Here is a 15864-nt window from a genome sequence, read left to right as displayed (position 1 = left end):
AATACTCGTTGGTGGCAGCTACTATGAAGTCGTAACTACGCGAGCAGAATAGGTGGCGCTTCGTGTTCACTGTTCAATTACTGTATATTTAGTAACATTCCCTACAACGATCATGACGCCTCTAGTGGTAGTCGCAAGCACCAGATGCGTCGTTGAACCAAGGTCATCTGCGCGCTCTTCCATTCCATAGTCAAGGTTGTAACAGCAGTACCCGCAGGGCGCAAAGACAAATAGCGGCGATTAACAATCCACACGAGAGTGATAGCGATGGCAGATGGAGTATCTGCAAGAGCAGCTGCCGCCCTACCGAACGATGTTCTGTCGTTGGTCCGTAATGACGGACTGACTCCGTATGCGATATATCTACTAAGCCAACCCCCTCCACGTACTCTTTGAAATTGACCAGCCTCTATCTGTCCTCCGCTGCCGCTGCCGCTGCCGCTGCCGCCCGCCGACTAGATGCAGACGGCCATCAACAAGGCATTATTTTTTCCTAGTCGCTTGACCATTGAAAGTCAGCTCGTTTCTCTCTAGTTGTCCGGCCATGCACTTCGATCTTCATCGAAATTTGCATACGACGCTGATAACGACTTTTCGTTTCATTACGCTGATGTCGCTGACGCTAGACGAGTTAACGCTACACCTCCATAGGCAACGCGCAAAAAGTACGCCGTCAACACGAGCGTCCAACATGAGACTATATATATACAATCACGCACTGTGACGTATCGTGATTAAAGTCGGCTGAGAGCAAACAAAAAGCTCAAAATGTAGATCTAATGTGTGGAGGCCATAACAATGACAGCTAACAGCGTGCTAATTATGACCTTCTGTATGAAATTCATCGGATATAATACCCTAGAATCTTCGTACTTCATTTAGTATTGCATCGAGCGGCTATTATGTCTATGATTTATTCTAAATACTGGCCCGTCCCGTGCTTCGATGCAATTCCAAAAAAAAACATACATTTCTGAACGAACACAATCGAATTGCTAGCTCCTGAACTGCGCCATTGATGAAATGCAATCGTAGAAAAATGCCACGAGCAACAATGGCAGACCCCATGAATGACGGTAACAAATCTGCTACTATTATTAGCCAGTTATTAGTATTCTCATTATTATTCAAGACAAATGTCCACGGTGATTGTCGTATGTCGAGTTAATGTGGCAGTAGAGGCACAATTTCGAATTTATATTTATAGAAAATTACATGTCACTATTAAATCAATAATACATTTAAATCGATCCTTACAAATAAATTGACCAAAATGAGTGAATTTGCGTGCCCCTGTCGTCGTTATTAGTATGAACGACGTTTAGCCTCGTTTCGTTCCTTAGTCCAGGTTCCGAGTGGGGTCAAATGTAATGCACAGGTCCCACTTAGTGTGCAGCTTGCCGAGGAAAACTCAGCCCCAAAATAGGCTGTGTCCTTCTAATGTGAGCTTGCTTGAGAAATACACTATCGATACTGATCGATCTACAAAAGAGGTTCCTAGCTTGAGGCAGTATTGAAAGCATTTGTTCACATCTCTACTTTTCCCTCAAATTAATATCATATGTGAGATATCTGACAGCTTTACAGTCGCGAAGTAGCATGTTGCCGATTATCCTAGGACGCCCGCTGTAGCACCAGCCTATATCTATCACTTCGTCTGTTAACAGAATTGAAAAGGTTTTCAATTGCACGTTCAATTTAACACGGGTTTGTTGGACACAAGGGATCGTGGCAGCTGAGATTGGCAAAAGACGACCTCGGAAAACAGCGACAAATATCTCTTCACTCGATCCGTCAAAAAAAGACTCACACATTAATCCCGATTACGTCACCGGAACGCTGCTGACGGGACAGAGGGACTATGGCAGAAGGGTAATATCGAACAACGAAGCAATCACGTACGACCACAGCTACAATATAACTAGACAAGATTGATCGCCTGGAATTAACTAAATATAATAAAACTTAGTTGACCCAAAGACAAATACCGTTGACATTTGCTATGTTAATATCTCCGGGCCGGTATTTGCATTTCACTGTTTGCGTAAAAACTGCCCACAGGCGCATCTAATTTCGATGTCTGTTTGATGAACAAAATAACAAACGCAGCAAATTCTACTGATGGCTTTGGGGTTTGCGGGCTCGCCCAGCAGGCCATCTTCGATTCTCTCCAATTCTAAATAAATCGGCTGGTTGGTTGACGATTGGTTGTCAAAGGATGCAATAGATATGGTTACTATACGTACGTTACTAATTATGATCGGTGTCAGCCTACTCTATGTGAATCCGTAAACCCTTAGTGGGCATCGGTGGCTGCCGTCGCCGGAACTGATCGATGACCTTCCATTCATGTTTGATGAAGCATGTCAACTTCGATTAAGGATTCATTCCAGGCGATCAAGTACCAATTCAGAGAGGTCTCAGCGATGAACTTGATAATTGCGTACTATAAATGTTATTCTCTATAATTATGACTGTACTATTATTCAAAAGATAATTAAAATTCGCATGAGTGTTCGATGACGTTACTTATGTATGCCGATTATGGCGGGTTGACTTCTCTCACTAAAACGCCGTATCGATTAGGATTTACCGTGTCATAACAGGGATTATGCATGATATGGATATATGCACAATAAACAGCTTTAGCAGAAGATTTCTAAAAAATACGTCTTTGTCCTAGCTGTTAAGGTATCCGAAACAAGAACTTGTTTGTAACTGGCACAACCTAGCAGTGGCTTAATTAAACATATTCTACCATATGTATCTAGTCAGATATATAAAACAGACTTGCGCGAGGTCTCCGTTCGTGTTAGTATTTTGGAAAATTTGCGCTAGCTTATGTTATGTTATCATCACACGCATGCATATACATATATATAATTCATTGTTGGCATAAGAAGGTAACAAACACCCGACCGCAGCTAATAGGCCATACCATCTGCCAGACAAACATCAAGTTATAATCTAACAACAAAAAAAAAACAAAAACAGAATGGCAGACGGTTAAATCAATGCTAGATTGGCCGAAGCAGCAGGCCTATGTGGTTCTTTTCGTTATTCTACGTTAGACCGTCAATATTTTCGAAATGCGCGGGCATCATTGGCGTCAACTGGTAGTCAATTGGAGTAAACAAATTAGCAGTGAAATCTTCGCGGGCCGTTAGCGCGGAACCGTTCGCAAAAGCCATTATCGTCTGCTACATGAAGACGACACGAAGGTGAAAGGGCACAGACGCCCACGCGAATGACACAACCGTGCCGTTACTATAAAACATTCAATTCGCGGATTCTAACCCGTCTGTTTCGAAGGCGACACTGAGTATCGGCATGCTGCTTCGTAATGGTGCTGCTGCTCGCCGAGAAAGCGGCAACGATTCGATTTTCAGCACCCGCTGCCCTGCTCATGCTATCATGCGATCAGATGCATTTTACCCAGAACGCAATTATGCAGGAACTTCGCGAAATGCCCAAAATCTGTTCCTAGTCACCGGTCGGACCAGGCTTACGCCTCCGTTGCTTCATGACAGTATACACACTTGAATAACTCTATGTTTCGAATTTGATGTCTGGTATCGCCATGAGGCGTTTTATCAGACAGACGACTGGCTCTTAGCTAGCCCGGGCTCGGACCTAAACCACAATGTGTCTCCACCAATATCACGCAAATACGCTACCCATTAAGCTATCACGAGGACACAATTAAATATCTATATGTATATAAACGTGCTCACAAGAATTCTGATGCATTTTATCACAATTTGTCACTTGTACCAATGCGCGTACTCCTCAGAATGGTCAGAAGTCCGAGAGGTTAAGGGAAGAATTTTTAGGAGAAGCGTCATTCGGCTCGTGTCTAAACTGGCAGACTTTGCTTAGCAAGTCAAATACGAACGCTCAATGGATTGCAGGATGACAATCTCACGTCGTGGTTCACACGTAAACTCAGTTTACGTCATCGCTAATGTACAATGCCGTATGACAATGAATTGCCGCATAGAGTAGTTTCCGTGCCTCGAATAACTTCTATTTGTTAATTTACGCACTGGGATTTTGAGTAAAAGCATAGTTATCGTTATAAAAATAAGCTGAAGCATGAGAGTCGAACGTAGGAGATACTCTGTATGAGCTCGATAGTAGTCGCTTGTTGTGGTTGCAAGATTGCTCTCATCTTGTGTAGTGACCAATTTTTCTTTTATGAATCGCTAACATATGCTGTTCTAGGGTTCCATTTGACAGAGTCCATTCATTGTGACACTGTCGATGAAACGCTGATCGATCGGCAGTAACATTTCATGTAAAGCGAAATGCCCCTGTGAAAATATGGCGGGAGGCCGCTTCGGGAGGCGGTGCGGTCTGGGTGGCGAACGCGCCTCCCTTTAAGAGCACTATAATAATGATCGATGGTTTGAGTGTTGCTATATAATCATTACTGTGTATTGTTACCATGCCGGTTAGCCATTGGTTACGTCCGATCGAACGCTCACTATTGCTGTTTAAATCATTCACTGTTAGGATAATTGAAAATAGGTCAATTATTCAGGTACATTCAGATGTGACAATTATATTTATTATCTCTCTCGACCCTCTCAACTAACTTAGCAACGCGACTGCTCGAGTGTCACTAGCGTACGCTAGAAACACTGATATTATTATAAGATAAATGCGATAGGCTTCTTCCTGCCCACAAACTTTACTTTTGTTGGTACAAATCGCATTTTCATTTAACTTATATAAACGCTGCATCTACAACGTAGCAGCGATATCTTGGCTAGGAATTGTCGTTTAATTACGATTCAGGCCTTCTGACGCTGTCGACCTGCCCTTAAAGGCTGTATCCTTGACCTGCGAATGCCAACTGGTGCTAGCCATATCGACCCTTTCAGCTGTTTCAATTCGCTAAAAACACTACGGGAGTTTATTAACTATGTCTAATTAAATTTAAATCAAGGTCATACTAGGTGCCAACCAGCTGACTCAGGTAGGTTGTCGTTGTTGCCTAGGCATCTGGAGGACGAAAATCTTTTACATCGTAAAAGTAGAATAGAACTCGTTTAAGATGCACGTTTATGGGCTTACGTAGACTCGAAGGTGTTCGTTCGACCATGATTGCAATCATTTTTTGCGTTTGTTCTTCAATAACTGAAACAGGCCGGCGAATATACCTCAACGTATGATTACTATCTAAGTGAATACGGTAGCGCAGGAGTGAAAGTTTGCCGAAAGCGGAATTAAAGGCCCGGTCTAATGACCTAATAAAAATATCACCGAATATTGCGGAATACGTTACTAAACGTAACGCAATGATCTTTTCGCCACTAATTAGTCGACTTTTCTTTGATCGATCGACTCGTAGTTCGTCCGCACCACGACCTCTGCCAGCAGGTTACTCAATAGACCGATAATACAAAAGGAGATTCGGAATGCCATCGTTAACTTAAGCTGCGAGGCAACCATAGTGATAGAGGTAACAACAACATCTCTAGCGGTAAAAGAATCCAATCCACCAAGCAAATGGCTAAACATTATTTATTTACTCATTTATTTTCCACGCCCTCCTCTCTTGGCAAAAAAATTCTTTTACGTAAACAGAGTATGGCGATGTCGATGCCGCCACTACACCAACCACAGCACTGCCGATTGATCCGGGTTCCGCCGGGGAAGGGCAGCCCCATTTTGGCTGCGACATCAAACAAAAATATTTTTGTCAGTTTTTCCTTTTTATTGACGTTTTCGCCGTTTGTTTGCTTCTGGGCCTGCCACTTCATTACCCTTCGTCTAAAAAGCCTCAACGTCCTAGTTGTCGGTATGAATGTTGAATCGCCCAGCATCTTTTCGGCCGTTCTCCGCCTTGGTATCAGTCGTATCCGCCCAGCGTGTGATATGATCGGCTGTTTCGCACTGCTATTAAACAACTAGCTGTTGATCTGTAGCGCCTGAGAAAACTGTTGAACTTTGTCGCGTAGCTCCCTTGACGCGCGGACAGGCGAGCGGGCGGACGGGCAAGTGTTTTGGTCTGTTCTAGTCTAGCTAGGACGCTAACAGCACTGGTCGTCACAAGCATTATTGCCGCCCTTGCTGCTGCCACCATTTACCAATAGACAGAGTAATTGTTGTTCGGCCGTTGTGCGTCCTACCCTGATCTGGCCCACTGGCTCTGAGCCTTGTTCATCTTTAGCGCAAGAATGGACACAGTAACAACTACAGGCCTCGGGACCTTGCAGCAGTCGGGCAACATCACAGCAGGACAACGGGCGGACTGACGGCCAGTTTATCTGTCTGTCGCTCTGTGGGTTGATCGAACAAAACGACCGACGCCCCGAAGTGTAATTCATTGCTGCTGCAGCAAGGGGCAAGCGGGCAGACTTGCTGGCTGGCAGGGCCGACAAAGGAGCAGTAACAGAAGTAGCAGAAGCAGCATCAATAGCTTTAAGCTGCGTGATACCTTGTTGAGCAACCTTGCAACTTAACTTCATTTGTACGTCTACGCTGTATTGCCAGCTGCTCCTTTATTCGCTCGTCCGCTCGCCCTCCGCTTTAGCGCTGAGCACAGCATCGGCACAACGACTACGGCAGCCGTGGTGGTAATGGTATGGCAATGAGGGTGGCGATAGTAGATACTGCTCGACATTTCAGCAGCTGATCAATAGGTGTGTGTTTTAGCATGCGGCCGCTGCGTAGTGCAGCTACCCAGTGCCCACTATTTTATGTACGTCCTACACGCTGGAAATATAAAGGTGGGCATCTGGCTACCTGTCTGGCTAACATAGTGGCCGAAGTAGCAGTTGTTATAGCTGAGATAGCATTCATACCAACAGCAAAGAGTGCTCGACGACCGCGGCAGCAGAAATACCAACAATAGGCAGTGGTACAGATGCGACAGAAATTTCAGCTATGTTAGGCTTGCTTAGTTGTCGCCGTGATGAACGGTGCCGGGACGAAGAACCACCACTACGGCTGTCACTGCATGCCTAACGACAGCAGAGCTAGCGAAGAACAAAATCAAGGAAAACGAATGACGAAGTCCGGCTCATAGGACACTGCAACAGCCAAAACACCTCGGCTACAATAGCAATTTCAAAAGCTAACAGCCAGCGACTCAATAGGTCGAGCTAAGGCCGTGATACTGCTACTTCTGCTGATGTCCTGCAATTGTTATCTGGAAGAATGTATGCGCATATGGCAGAAGGAACGTTCAAGTTACCGCTTGACAGACACTCAACAGAAATGCAGACGTTTCCCGTCATGGAAAAACGGCCTAATAGAACTCTGTTCCTAAAGAGACCCAACGTTATATTCCGTGCGCAGTAATAAAGAACCTTACGTATACAAATTCAGAGTTACAATCGTTGCTAAGACACCCGTCGCAATCCCGCTATGACCTTGTCGTCTTGTGTCATATATACTAATACGTAATTGAGCGTCCATTTAGTATAAGATTCAAGATCTTTACGGAATTTTCGGAGGCTTCGGAGTTATAGTAGGAGCAACAATAATATTTATTAATAAAGACCACTATAAAACAACACTTGTTAGGTTGGAGAAAGAGATAGGATAGAAACATCTACTATCACAAGTTAATATATAATTGATTTTTTCGAATCATTTAAACTCTAACGGTGTCACCATATTATCTTGCTGTTTCCCGAAAAGCCATATCATTCAATTCTACACTAGCTTAAGTAATGGTCTCCAGCAACTGAATCCCCGGCCATGAAATAACTACGGACACATTATACTCTCTATTGGCTCGTCTCACTCTAACACAGTGTACACGTGGCCCATACATCTGACCAGCATTGGAGTCCTCTTCTGGTCGCTCAGCCATCGCTCGTGACAATCTATTGTTATTGTTGATGAGGATGATGACAATGACGACGATGACGAAGATTACGTAGTCATCATCATGATCCTCCGCAAGGTCAGAACATGATCTTTTTTTTTTTTTATATCTCTACTCATAGAGACACAATTCAGTGAACTTGGCTAAGCCAGTAAGTGAAAACTGACATCGGTTTTTGTTAATGAATTAAGTTAAAAATCAACTATGAATTTAAAAATCAACTTATATCAATTTGTGTAGTTGGACGAGATCCGAGCGTGCATGTGTATTCTTTCAGAACTTTTAGGAAGCCTGCAAGGTAAACGCTCACTGAACAGGTACTTAACTGATAAATAGCAACGACATCTATCATGCACAGACAACATACGGTGCTGGGCTTCGCGGAAGACTAACTCTATCTAATAGTAAGATCTGATCAGTTTGATAAAACCCGCTATCAAAGAGAATTTGCGAAATTTCTATTCATCTCCAATAATGCCTAAATTTAGGACTATTTTAAGAAATTTTGTTTTTTTCTCAAGAGGATTTTAGGTTTGTATACGACTACACGGTAGTTACTTGTTGACGGAGTCGACAGACAAGCTATGTATCATATATCCAAATATACAATTTTATCGACAAAGTGGGACATATTATATATAGGGTGGATGACAATACATGGAAACAATTGATTTTTGACGGTCTGTTAGGTAAATACGTATTTATTCAATGGATACGGCCGATGGACTCTACATTTCACCAGATATAAGAAATACTGGATGTAACGATTTATCACGAGCCTATTTGTTTCCTATATCTAGTACGTATAGGAAATCCTTAACGGCATGAAATCTGTTTGATCAAGGCACACATCTCGTCGTCATAGAGGCCCAACGAGTTGAACCGCATCGGAAGTTACTACCTCATTTTCTAGAGATAAACACTTGGAATGCTAAACCTTGTTCTTTGCTATAGGTACAGTTGTAAGTAGGTTATCGAAGCGTGTTACTGCAAGGAAACTCCGGGGTACGTATGTCTGGCCCGGGATGGCTGCTTATGGTACCCAGGCGATCCTACAGAACGCTTATTGATATGAAAGCGTTCTTTTTGACTAATCGGCCAACCAGCCGATTAGGCCATCTTGTGCCGTTTTTTATTTGATTGTCTGATGACTCTTGTCATCGGTGGCGATCAGAGTGATAAGAGCAATAAACGAGATTCGATGTCTTATTTTTCCTTGATGAAATTTAATTAGATGCCGTAAAAATAACGTCGGGTAGAAACCAAATCATTGGCCCCTCATAAATTTCGCATGGGGTATGTTTTTAGTTATAGCTTAAAAGACCTACCAGGTTTTATTTTTTCTCTTACCTGGAAATTCTAAGAAAAAAGAAATGATTCTTAAGCTAGGCCGAAGGTCAATTACAACTTTGTTCAATGGCAAAATCAACATGTAGTCCTCGAAGCCCGTTCTTAATAAAGCCCTTTAAAAGCATTCGAAAACTAGGTGCGTCTTTTGCAAAGTGCTTAGCTTATGACTAAGCAGTAACTGTGGCTACTGACTGCATTGCTTGTATGTACACTTTTATCTAGCAAAGGGGAGAAATAATTTTAGGCAAAGCCTGTGAAACCAAGGGCGAATCGATGCTTTCTATTACTAACAAAATTTCAATAAGAAAGTCGATTTTTCCCCACTTTGTACACTTTAAAAGAATTTGTGTCTTTGTTCTGCGTGGCTCATACGGCGAAGCTTACAAGTGAAATTATTTTCACATCGAAATTTGTTCCGGCACCTGTAGGGACTAGCTTTTATGAAAAGGTAATGGAGCTTTTAGGCCTATAACGCGTTTACATCATTCTTAATGATTCTGTTTTTTTTTTCCGCAATATTCAAAGAAGGGAGTCAACGGGTGATCTCTCAGATAATGAATGCCAAAAATGAAGATGATTTTCTGATAGAAATTGTCGCGGGGTCTTTTCGCCTCGAAGTGCAGTGAATAGCGTCTGCTCGCTTACTAAAACCTTTACAAGGGCCCTACTACTGTGGAATAGCGTGCATTCAACTAGTACGAGTCATAAAGTAGAATCTTTATTTCATGTAGCAGCATAAACGCAAGGTGTACATTCGTTCGCATACAATATCCAATTGTTCCATGTTTTATTGAGTTAGCCACGGTGAAAATATGACGGTACATAAAACAAGAAAGATATCTTCGAAGCTTCCTTTTTCAGTTGACCCTAGGTTAACCACATAGCTGTTCCTTCTTTTGCTAAGGACGTAGCAAGTGCTAGAACTTTTTTTCCTGTTACAATCTTCGACCCAATAGGTTGACGATGTCCGTCAGTCAATTTTCTAACACTACGTGCATTTTTGACGCCGGTAAGCTTTTTTTTCTGATGAAGTCCTATTGGATTAGATAAGATAACGTGATTTAACGGCTCGCGTAGTGCATGTATACGTTCTATGAAGCCGCTGTGGCTTCGGTTGTGATGATTTCGGCCGACGGGAATCGGGCGATGTTTTGATGGCTTCGAATGAGGGACGGTTGTCATTCTGCTTCAATTGAGTAGGATGTGGTTCATTTTTCTGGAATATAGAACGAGGCCTTGAAGTTGGCTAGCTTTCAGCAGCAATGATAGCGAAAGCTCGAGGAATTGCTTCAGTAGAATTAGGGGAATCTGGCCGGCAAGCTCAGCTCAACCAATCGGTATACACATAAATGAAGAGGAATTTTATAGTTTGTCTCGTTGGCGACTCAATTCTCTACCGGAAACACTGTTTTCCAACATGCTAGATAACCAAATGGGTCGGCTGAGAAATACTGGGTTATATAACTGGAGACACAAAGATGATTTCCAGTTCGTTAAAACGGCACAAAAATTCTATCGAATTAACAATATGTCGTTGTAAATGATGCAGGAATCAAAAATCCATATACTGTTGCAATTGAAAGGGCAACAAGCACGACCCCTGCAAACGATCGACACGGCATTTATAGATGCACTTGATTCAGTTGCAAATAACTTTAAGCATTGCCAGTTTATGATTTGCTTAATAATCATTGTATAATTTCGTGCTTCCAGTTCTGGGCAATACACATACCGCGTTACACAATAAGACGAGTAGAACATGCAATATTATAACTACATTCAAACTATGGAAACAGTAACAATTACCAGCATTCCAGAAGTCACGGCTTGAAGATAAGCTTCCCCGAAAAAAAAAAGCATAGGCACCCGCCCTGTGCGAACAAAGCGATCAAATATTTACCACAGAAGAACAGAACAAAAAGAATAAGCTACATAGGTAATGACGCTTATTTCTAAAGTATTCATATTTATATTTCAATGTGTTCCCCCTCCACGACCAGACGTTCACCGATGCAGCATTGTTTTAGAAATGAGGACTCCCGTCTGCTCGGGCTAGGCTTTGAGCATTCTCGAAGTCCTGAACTAGGCCGTAATCCAGTTTTTGTTCTTGCTTGAAACAAATTTACTCTCTTTTTTGATAATCCAATAGTCCTTCGTACAATCAAATCTGCACGAACTAACAGCACAGTCAACGTTTGTTCGCAGAATACGGAGATTTAAATCAATGTAAAGGTCAATTGTTTTTTTGGACCAACAGGAAAACATTGAACTAACTAATTTCCGTTTCAATTATTTTTTTTTTATAAATAGACGCTTCAGGTACCGACCATTGTGAAGAAGCAGCAGCAGCAGCACGGGATTGTTAATAAAACATTGTTCCTTTTCCTAGTGAAATCCGCTTATAGGGCAACTGTTTACAATAAATTATATATCTTCCAGATGCTTGGAAATTAAACCTTCACAAGGTAGAGGAATCTATCTAGACTATGTTTAAGCTGGTAAGTCTACGCTAATATGATTATTGCGGGATCACGCGAGTTAAACGCATACGACAGGTAACGCTTTTTTTTCACGAAACTGAAAGGCTTACGCACTAAAAAAAGAATGAGAATTTAAAATGGACATGCTTTGATAAACTATAGTTAATCATGAAGTGATGTTAAGGTGTAAAAAACATGCATATGTACACATACGGTATTAGTCCGATCCCGTATCCGACGGATACAGTGCTTCTCTGTTCAGGCACAGTCGTTCGAAAAAAACAAAAAAACCTCTGAATAATACATGTTTTAGCGGTTAGTTAAAAAATGAGGAGCCTTCTAGCTGCGTTTACGCTATAGGGCCTATTTAGTTGAAGATTCGTGAAGCAAATAAGTGGGAAATTTCGGTTCGCCTTGCAGTAACATCATGTCTGTAAGTGTCGGCACGACTATCAAAAAATCTGTCTAATCAGAAGATGAAATGCTTCTGTGAGTTAATGACATAGTCGTTTGCGTTATTTCCATGAGATCGGAATCGTGACACTGACGCATGGCCGATCGGTTCTGCGGTGGCTTTAAAGAGGCACACACCCCTCTCCCCCCCTTTCTTCCCCTCCAGCTGAAAATGGTGACACGGCCAAATCTAATCAGTTTAAGAAATTAAGCCAAAAAAATCAACTTTTAAAAGCATACACACAACATCGAAATAATTAGTCGTGAAAGAACATCTAAAAAGGTAACAAAAAGAAACACACATATTAAGAGCAATCCTTATCACTCGATAAATTGTAAGGGTGCCACCTGAAATTGGCTTCACGATTGATCTTTTTTGACGTTCTGTTAATATCAATATTATGCAGGGTGCGCGCGTGTTTTTGTGTGAATATTCTCTGTAAAAACATATTTGATGTGTTTTCTTTTTGGTGTTATTCAACCGGAACTGGATCGACATCAGTCAGGGCGTTCTTCCCATGACATCTCCTAATGACTGGATTTAGATGACCGTATAGTTAAAAAAAAGTCCTTTGAAAATAGGCTTTATCGTTGCACCAGCGAAAAATTCCGCCCAAAATGCTTCGTTCGCATTTGACGCCAAATAAAATAGGATCTATTTAGAAACTGTATAAAAAATCTTCAAAATGAGACGCTCAATCCGACTTTTCCTTTTATTTATTGAGTTCTAATTTCGTTTGAACCATTTTTCAGGACTGCCATCGCTTTTCTAATATGGTCACACCTTCATGTATACGTTTAGAGAATATTGGCAGTTAGAGTCATTGAGATATACGTTGTCCAATAAAAGGCCCATGCAAACTGTGAGGTGCGTCGAACTTCTCGCATCAAAGCTTGCTCGGATCATGCCGATGTTCACAAAAAAAAGTAATTGAAAAAATAGTGAAACATATAAAAACTTAGTTCTTTGACGAAGAAGGAGATGAAAACGACGGTATTTGCGAGCCCAAATAGATTTAACAGGCTCGTACCTATATATGATGAAGGTTTTCATATGCTGGGAGTTTGAATGTGCTGCTCGGAAGGTCAGTCATTGAAAAAAGTATGAATTTGGGTGCCGTCTCTGTGATGAGCTAACGTATCGAGATGTAAACGATTTCTCGACTCAAGTCAGTTGTATTTACCGGTACCCTATTAGATCGTGTGCCTGAATGCTTAAACCTCTAGGGAAGAGTTCGTTCGCAGATCAGGACAATGTGGCATGAGCTGTCCGTCCGATGTGGAGGGACGCGTGCACCGTAAGTAGATAGATACACGCGTGTGCAAGTGGCCAAACGTGGATAACTAGCATGGAGCAGAAGCCCTTCTTGCGGCCTTTGTGCTAGTGGATTCACGTGATCACGTATAGTCTAAATCATGAAACGGCTTTAAAGAAAGCAGTGCTGTCGTACGCAGTGAATCAATGCAGACAGCATCGAAAAAGTGGCAGATCTATTTGACGTTAGATAGACACGTCAATAATACGGTTCATAAATATCGAGATGACGTCAATTGTAAGAGATGCGATCCGGGACAGAAAGATCAGATAGGCGGAACAGCGGCCGATATAAGGATTACCAACGAAAGATCGCCAACCTAAAACAACTTCTTAAGAGATTCTCATGCTCCGAAAAAAATTAATATTCACATTGCCGATAGCAGAAAAAATATGCCATTCGATAGCTGTCACTCGCCAAAAGGTAATCGCTGACATATTCTATATCTTAAACGGTTCACCTATGCCAATGTATAAGAAGTCGTGAGACTTCCTTCAGGACCTCACAGTGATATCACTGCTTTAATGCCTGATACTAGCAGCAACTTACTGGTATGATTGTGATGACTATTGTTGACAGTACGATCGTTGATATCGTGTGCCACCGCCCTGGAAAGAAAAGACGAGCAGATTAGAATATGTATTACGTATGGTTTCCTACAGAAATAGACGTTGTTCTATTACGAAGTCAATTTTAATTTAGTTATTATTTTACCCTATTTTATTTGGTACCTTGTCGGCGGCTGCAAACATCTATGCAGTCCCCTATAAGTCCAGGCATACCGAATCAAGGAGCTTCCCACTAAAATAGGACCATACCTTAATCACTCGGCTAAATCATGTAAAGGGTAAATCTCGATCAGATCGGCGGCCCGTTAGATCAGTAACAGATATAACAACATTAAAGAAAACTGGTCATCTTTGCACGTTTGGATATTTTCAACATTGAGTCCTCCTCTGCAGCTCTTCATTTTTCCCTCTATTTCATGTTGCATCATACGATCGCTGTCAAGGATCATGACCACTTTCTTCAAATGGTCGATTTTGCGAATCCACGGCTTTTTTTTGCCCAGTTGTATTATTCTATGGTAGACCACCACGTGACAATGCGTTCACATTAAACATGATATAATGTATGGTATTATATGGATAAGAACGGGTTCGCAGTCGCAGTCGCGGTCGCAATCGCGCTTGTCGTTAGCGTTTTAAACGTTTAGATAAGCGTTTTGCTCGTCCTGTCCCGCTTTGCTTCCTGCGATGCTGCTGGCGTCTAATATGTTACCTGAACCATGCATACGCTGCCGTTATTTCGAAAGCCGTTGTTGCCGCTGCTACCCGCGTCTTGCCATTATCAGCAGTGGCGTAGCATAGCATGCGGGTCGAGCCTTTTTGAGAGGAAATTTCTGAAATATTTACTACGTCACTTCGGTGTTCTACTGCCCTTTGTTTGTCGATACACAGAGCGCCAGCTCACCTGCGCCAATTTCAGCGAGCCAAGAATAGCTAATGTACAATGCCAAACAAGCTGGTCACTCTAGTAGCCACATCCACGGCAGCGTCTATGACCACAAAGCAGTCATAAGCGATTGTTTAATAGTACATTCTGCTAATACGTCGGGTGGACGGACAGACGCACACGCGTGCATCGGCGGACGGTCATCTGTTCGCGGCCACCGCAGGCAATATCTACAGTTTTTCTCTCCTGGCCACTAATTATAATATCCACATTTAGATAAGAACAGCTTCGTCAGTTCCCTATATAGATCTTACATATGGCGTCAATCACAATACAAGTATCTCGTATCCCATAGCGTGTACGGTGCCCAATTTTGTGTGCGCTACAAACTATTGCAGCAAACGGATATGGAATTGTTTTGTGGAAAATTCACCAGCTATTTTGCTTTATTGTTCCACGTTTGTAGATAGTGTATGATAGGGTTTGATTGACGAGTATATATACATACGTAAATGTAACGGGTTGTCAAAAAAGTATCGACCGTTTTTAGCTAAAATATATCTCTTTTTTTTTTTTAACTTAAAATAATATACTAAACTAAATATGCACCATTTCGACTAACGACCTTCCGTAACTGTTTTTTTCGCTTCTGGTGACGTCAGAAGCAAAAAAAGGGGACATTAAAAAAAAAAAGGGGGCTCATTACTATAGAGCGTCTGTGAAAAAAATTATAACAAGTGATTTTTGCATCTCTTTGTTGAAACTAAATTAACAACATGAAGGAAGTTCAGCAGAAACCACAGCGACATCTGGTGGCGGAAGATCCGGACTATGCAGCTCTCTCCTTCTCCACGCAGGCTGGGTGGCCAAAGGTGTATGCGGCCTGGCATTGCCCTGATGAAAAATGACGCCTTTTTTGATTACTAGTTCTGGTCAGTTTTTCATAGGCTTGTTGTAATATTGTTTG

The 15864-nt window shown here is 42.0% G+C and overlaps 1 protein-coding gene across 3 annotated transcripts in view; it reads right to left on the bottom strand.

The window, feature by feature from the left end:
- The window catches only part of LOC111253451 (uncharacterized), a 129366-nt gene that overhangs the window by 90979 nt on the left and 22523 nt on the right, over positions 1-15864 (bottom strand). For all 3 annotated transcript variants that reach the window (XM_022812824.2, XM_022812825.2, XM_022812826.2), the window contains exon 2: positions 13992-14050. In XM_022812824.2, coding sequence (XP_022668559.1) covers positions 13992-14050 — 59 coding nt within the window. The remainder of the gene's footprint in view (positions 1-13991; positions 14051-15864) is intronic.

The sequence above is a fragment of the Varroa destructor genome, unplaced genomic scaffold, assembly GCF_002443255.2.
Source record: "Varroa destructor unplaced genomic scaffold, Vdes_3.0 BEIS01000006.1, whole genome shotgun sequence".
Lineage (NCBI taxonomy): Eukaryota > Metazoa > Arthropoda > Arachnida > Mesostigmata > Varroidae > Varroa > Varroa destructor.
This window is presented reverse-complemented; position numbering and strand designations above follow the sequence as displayed.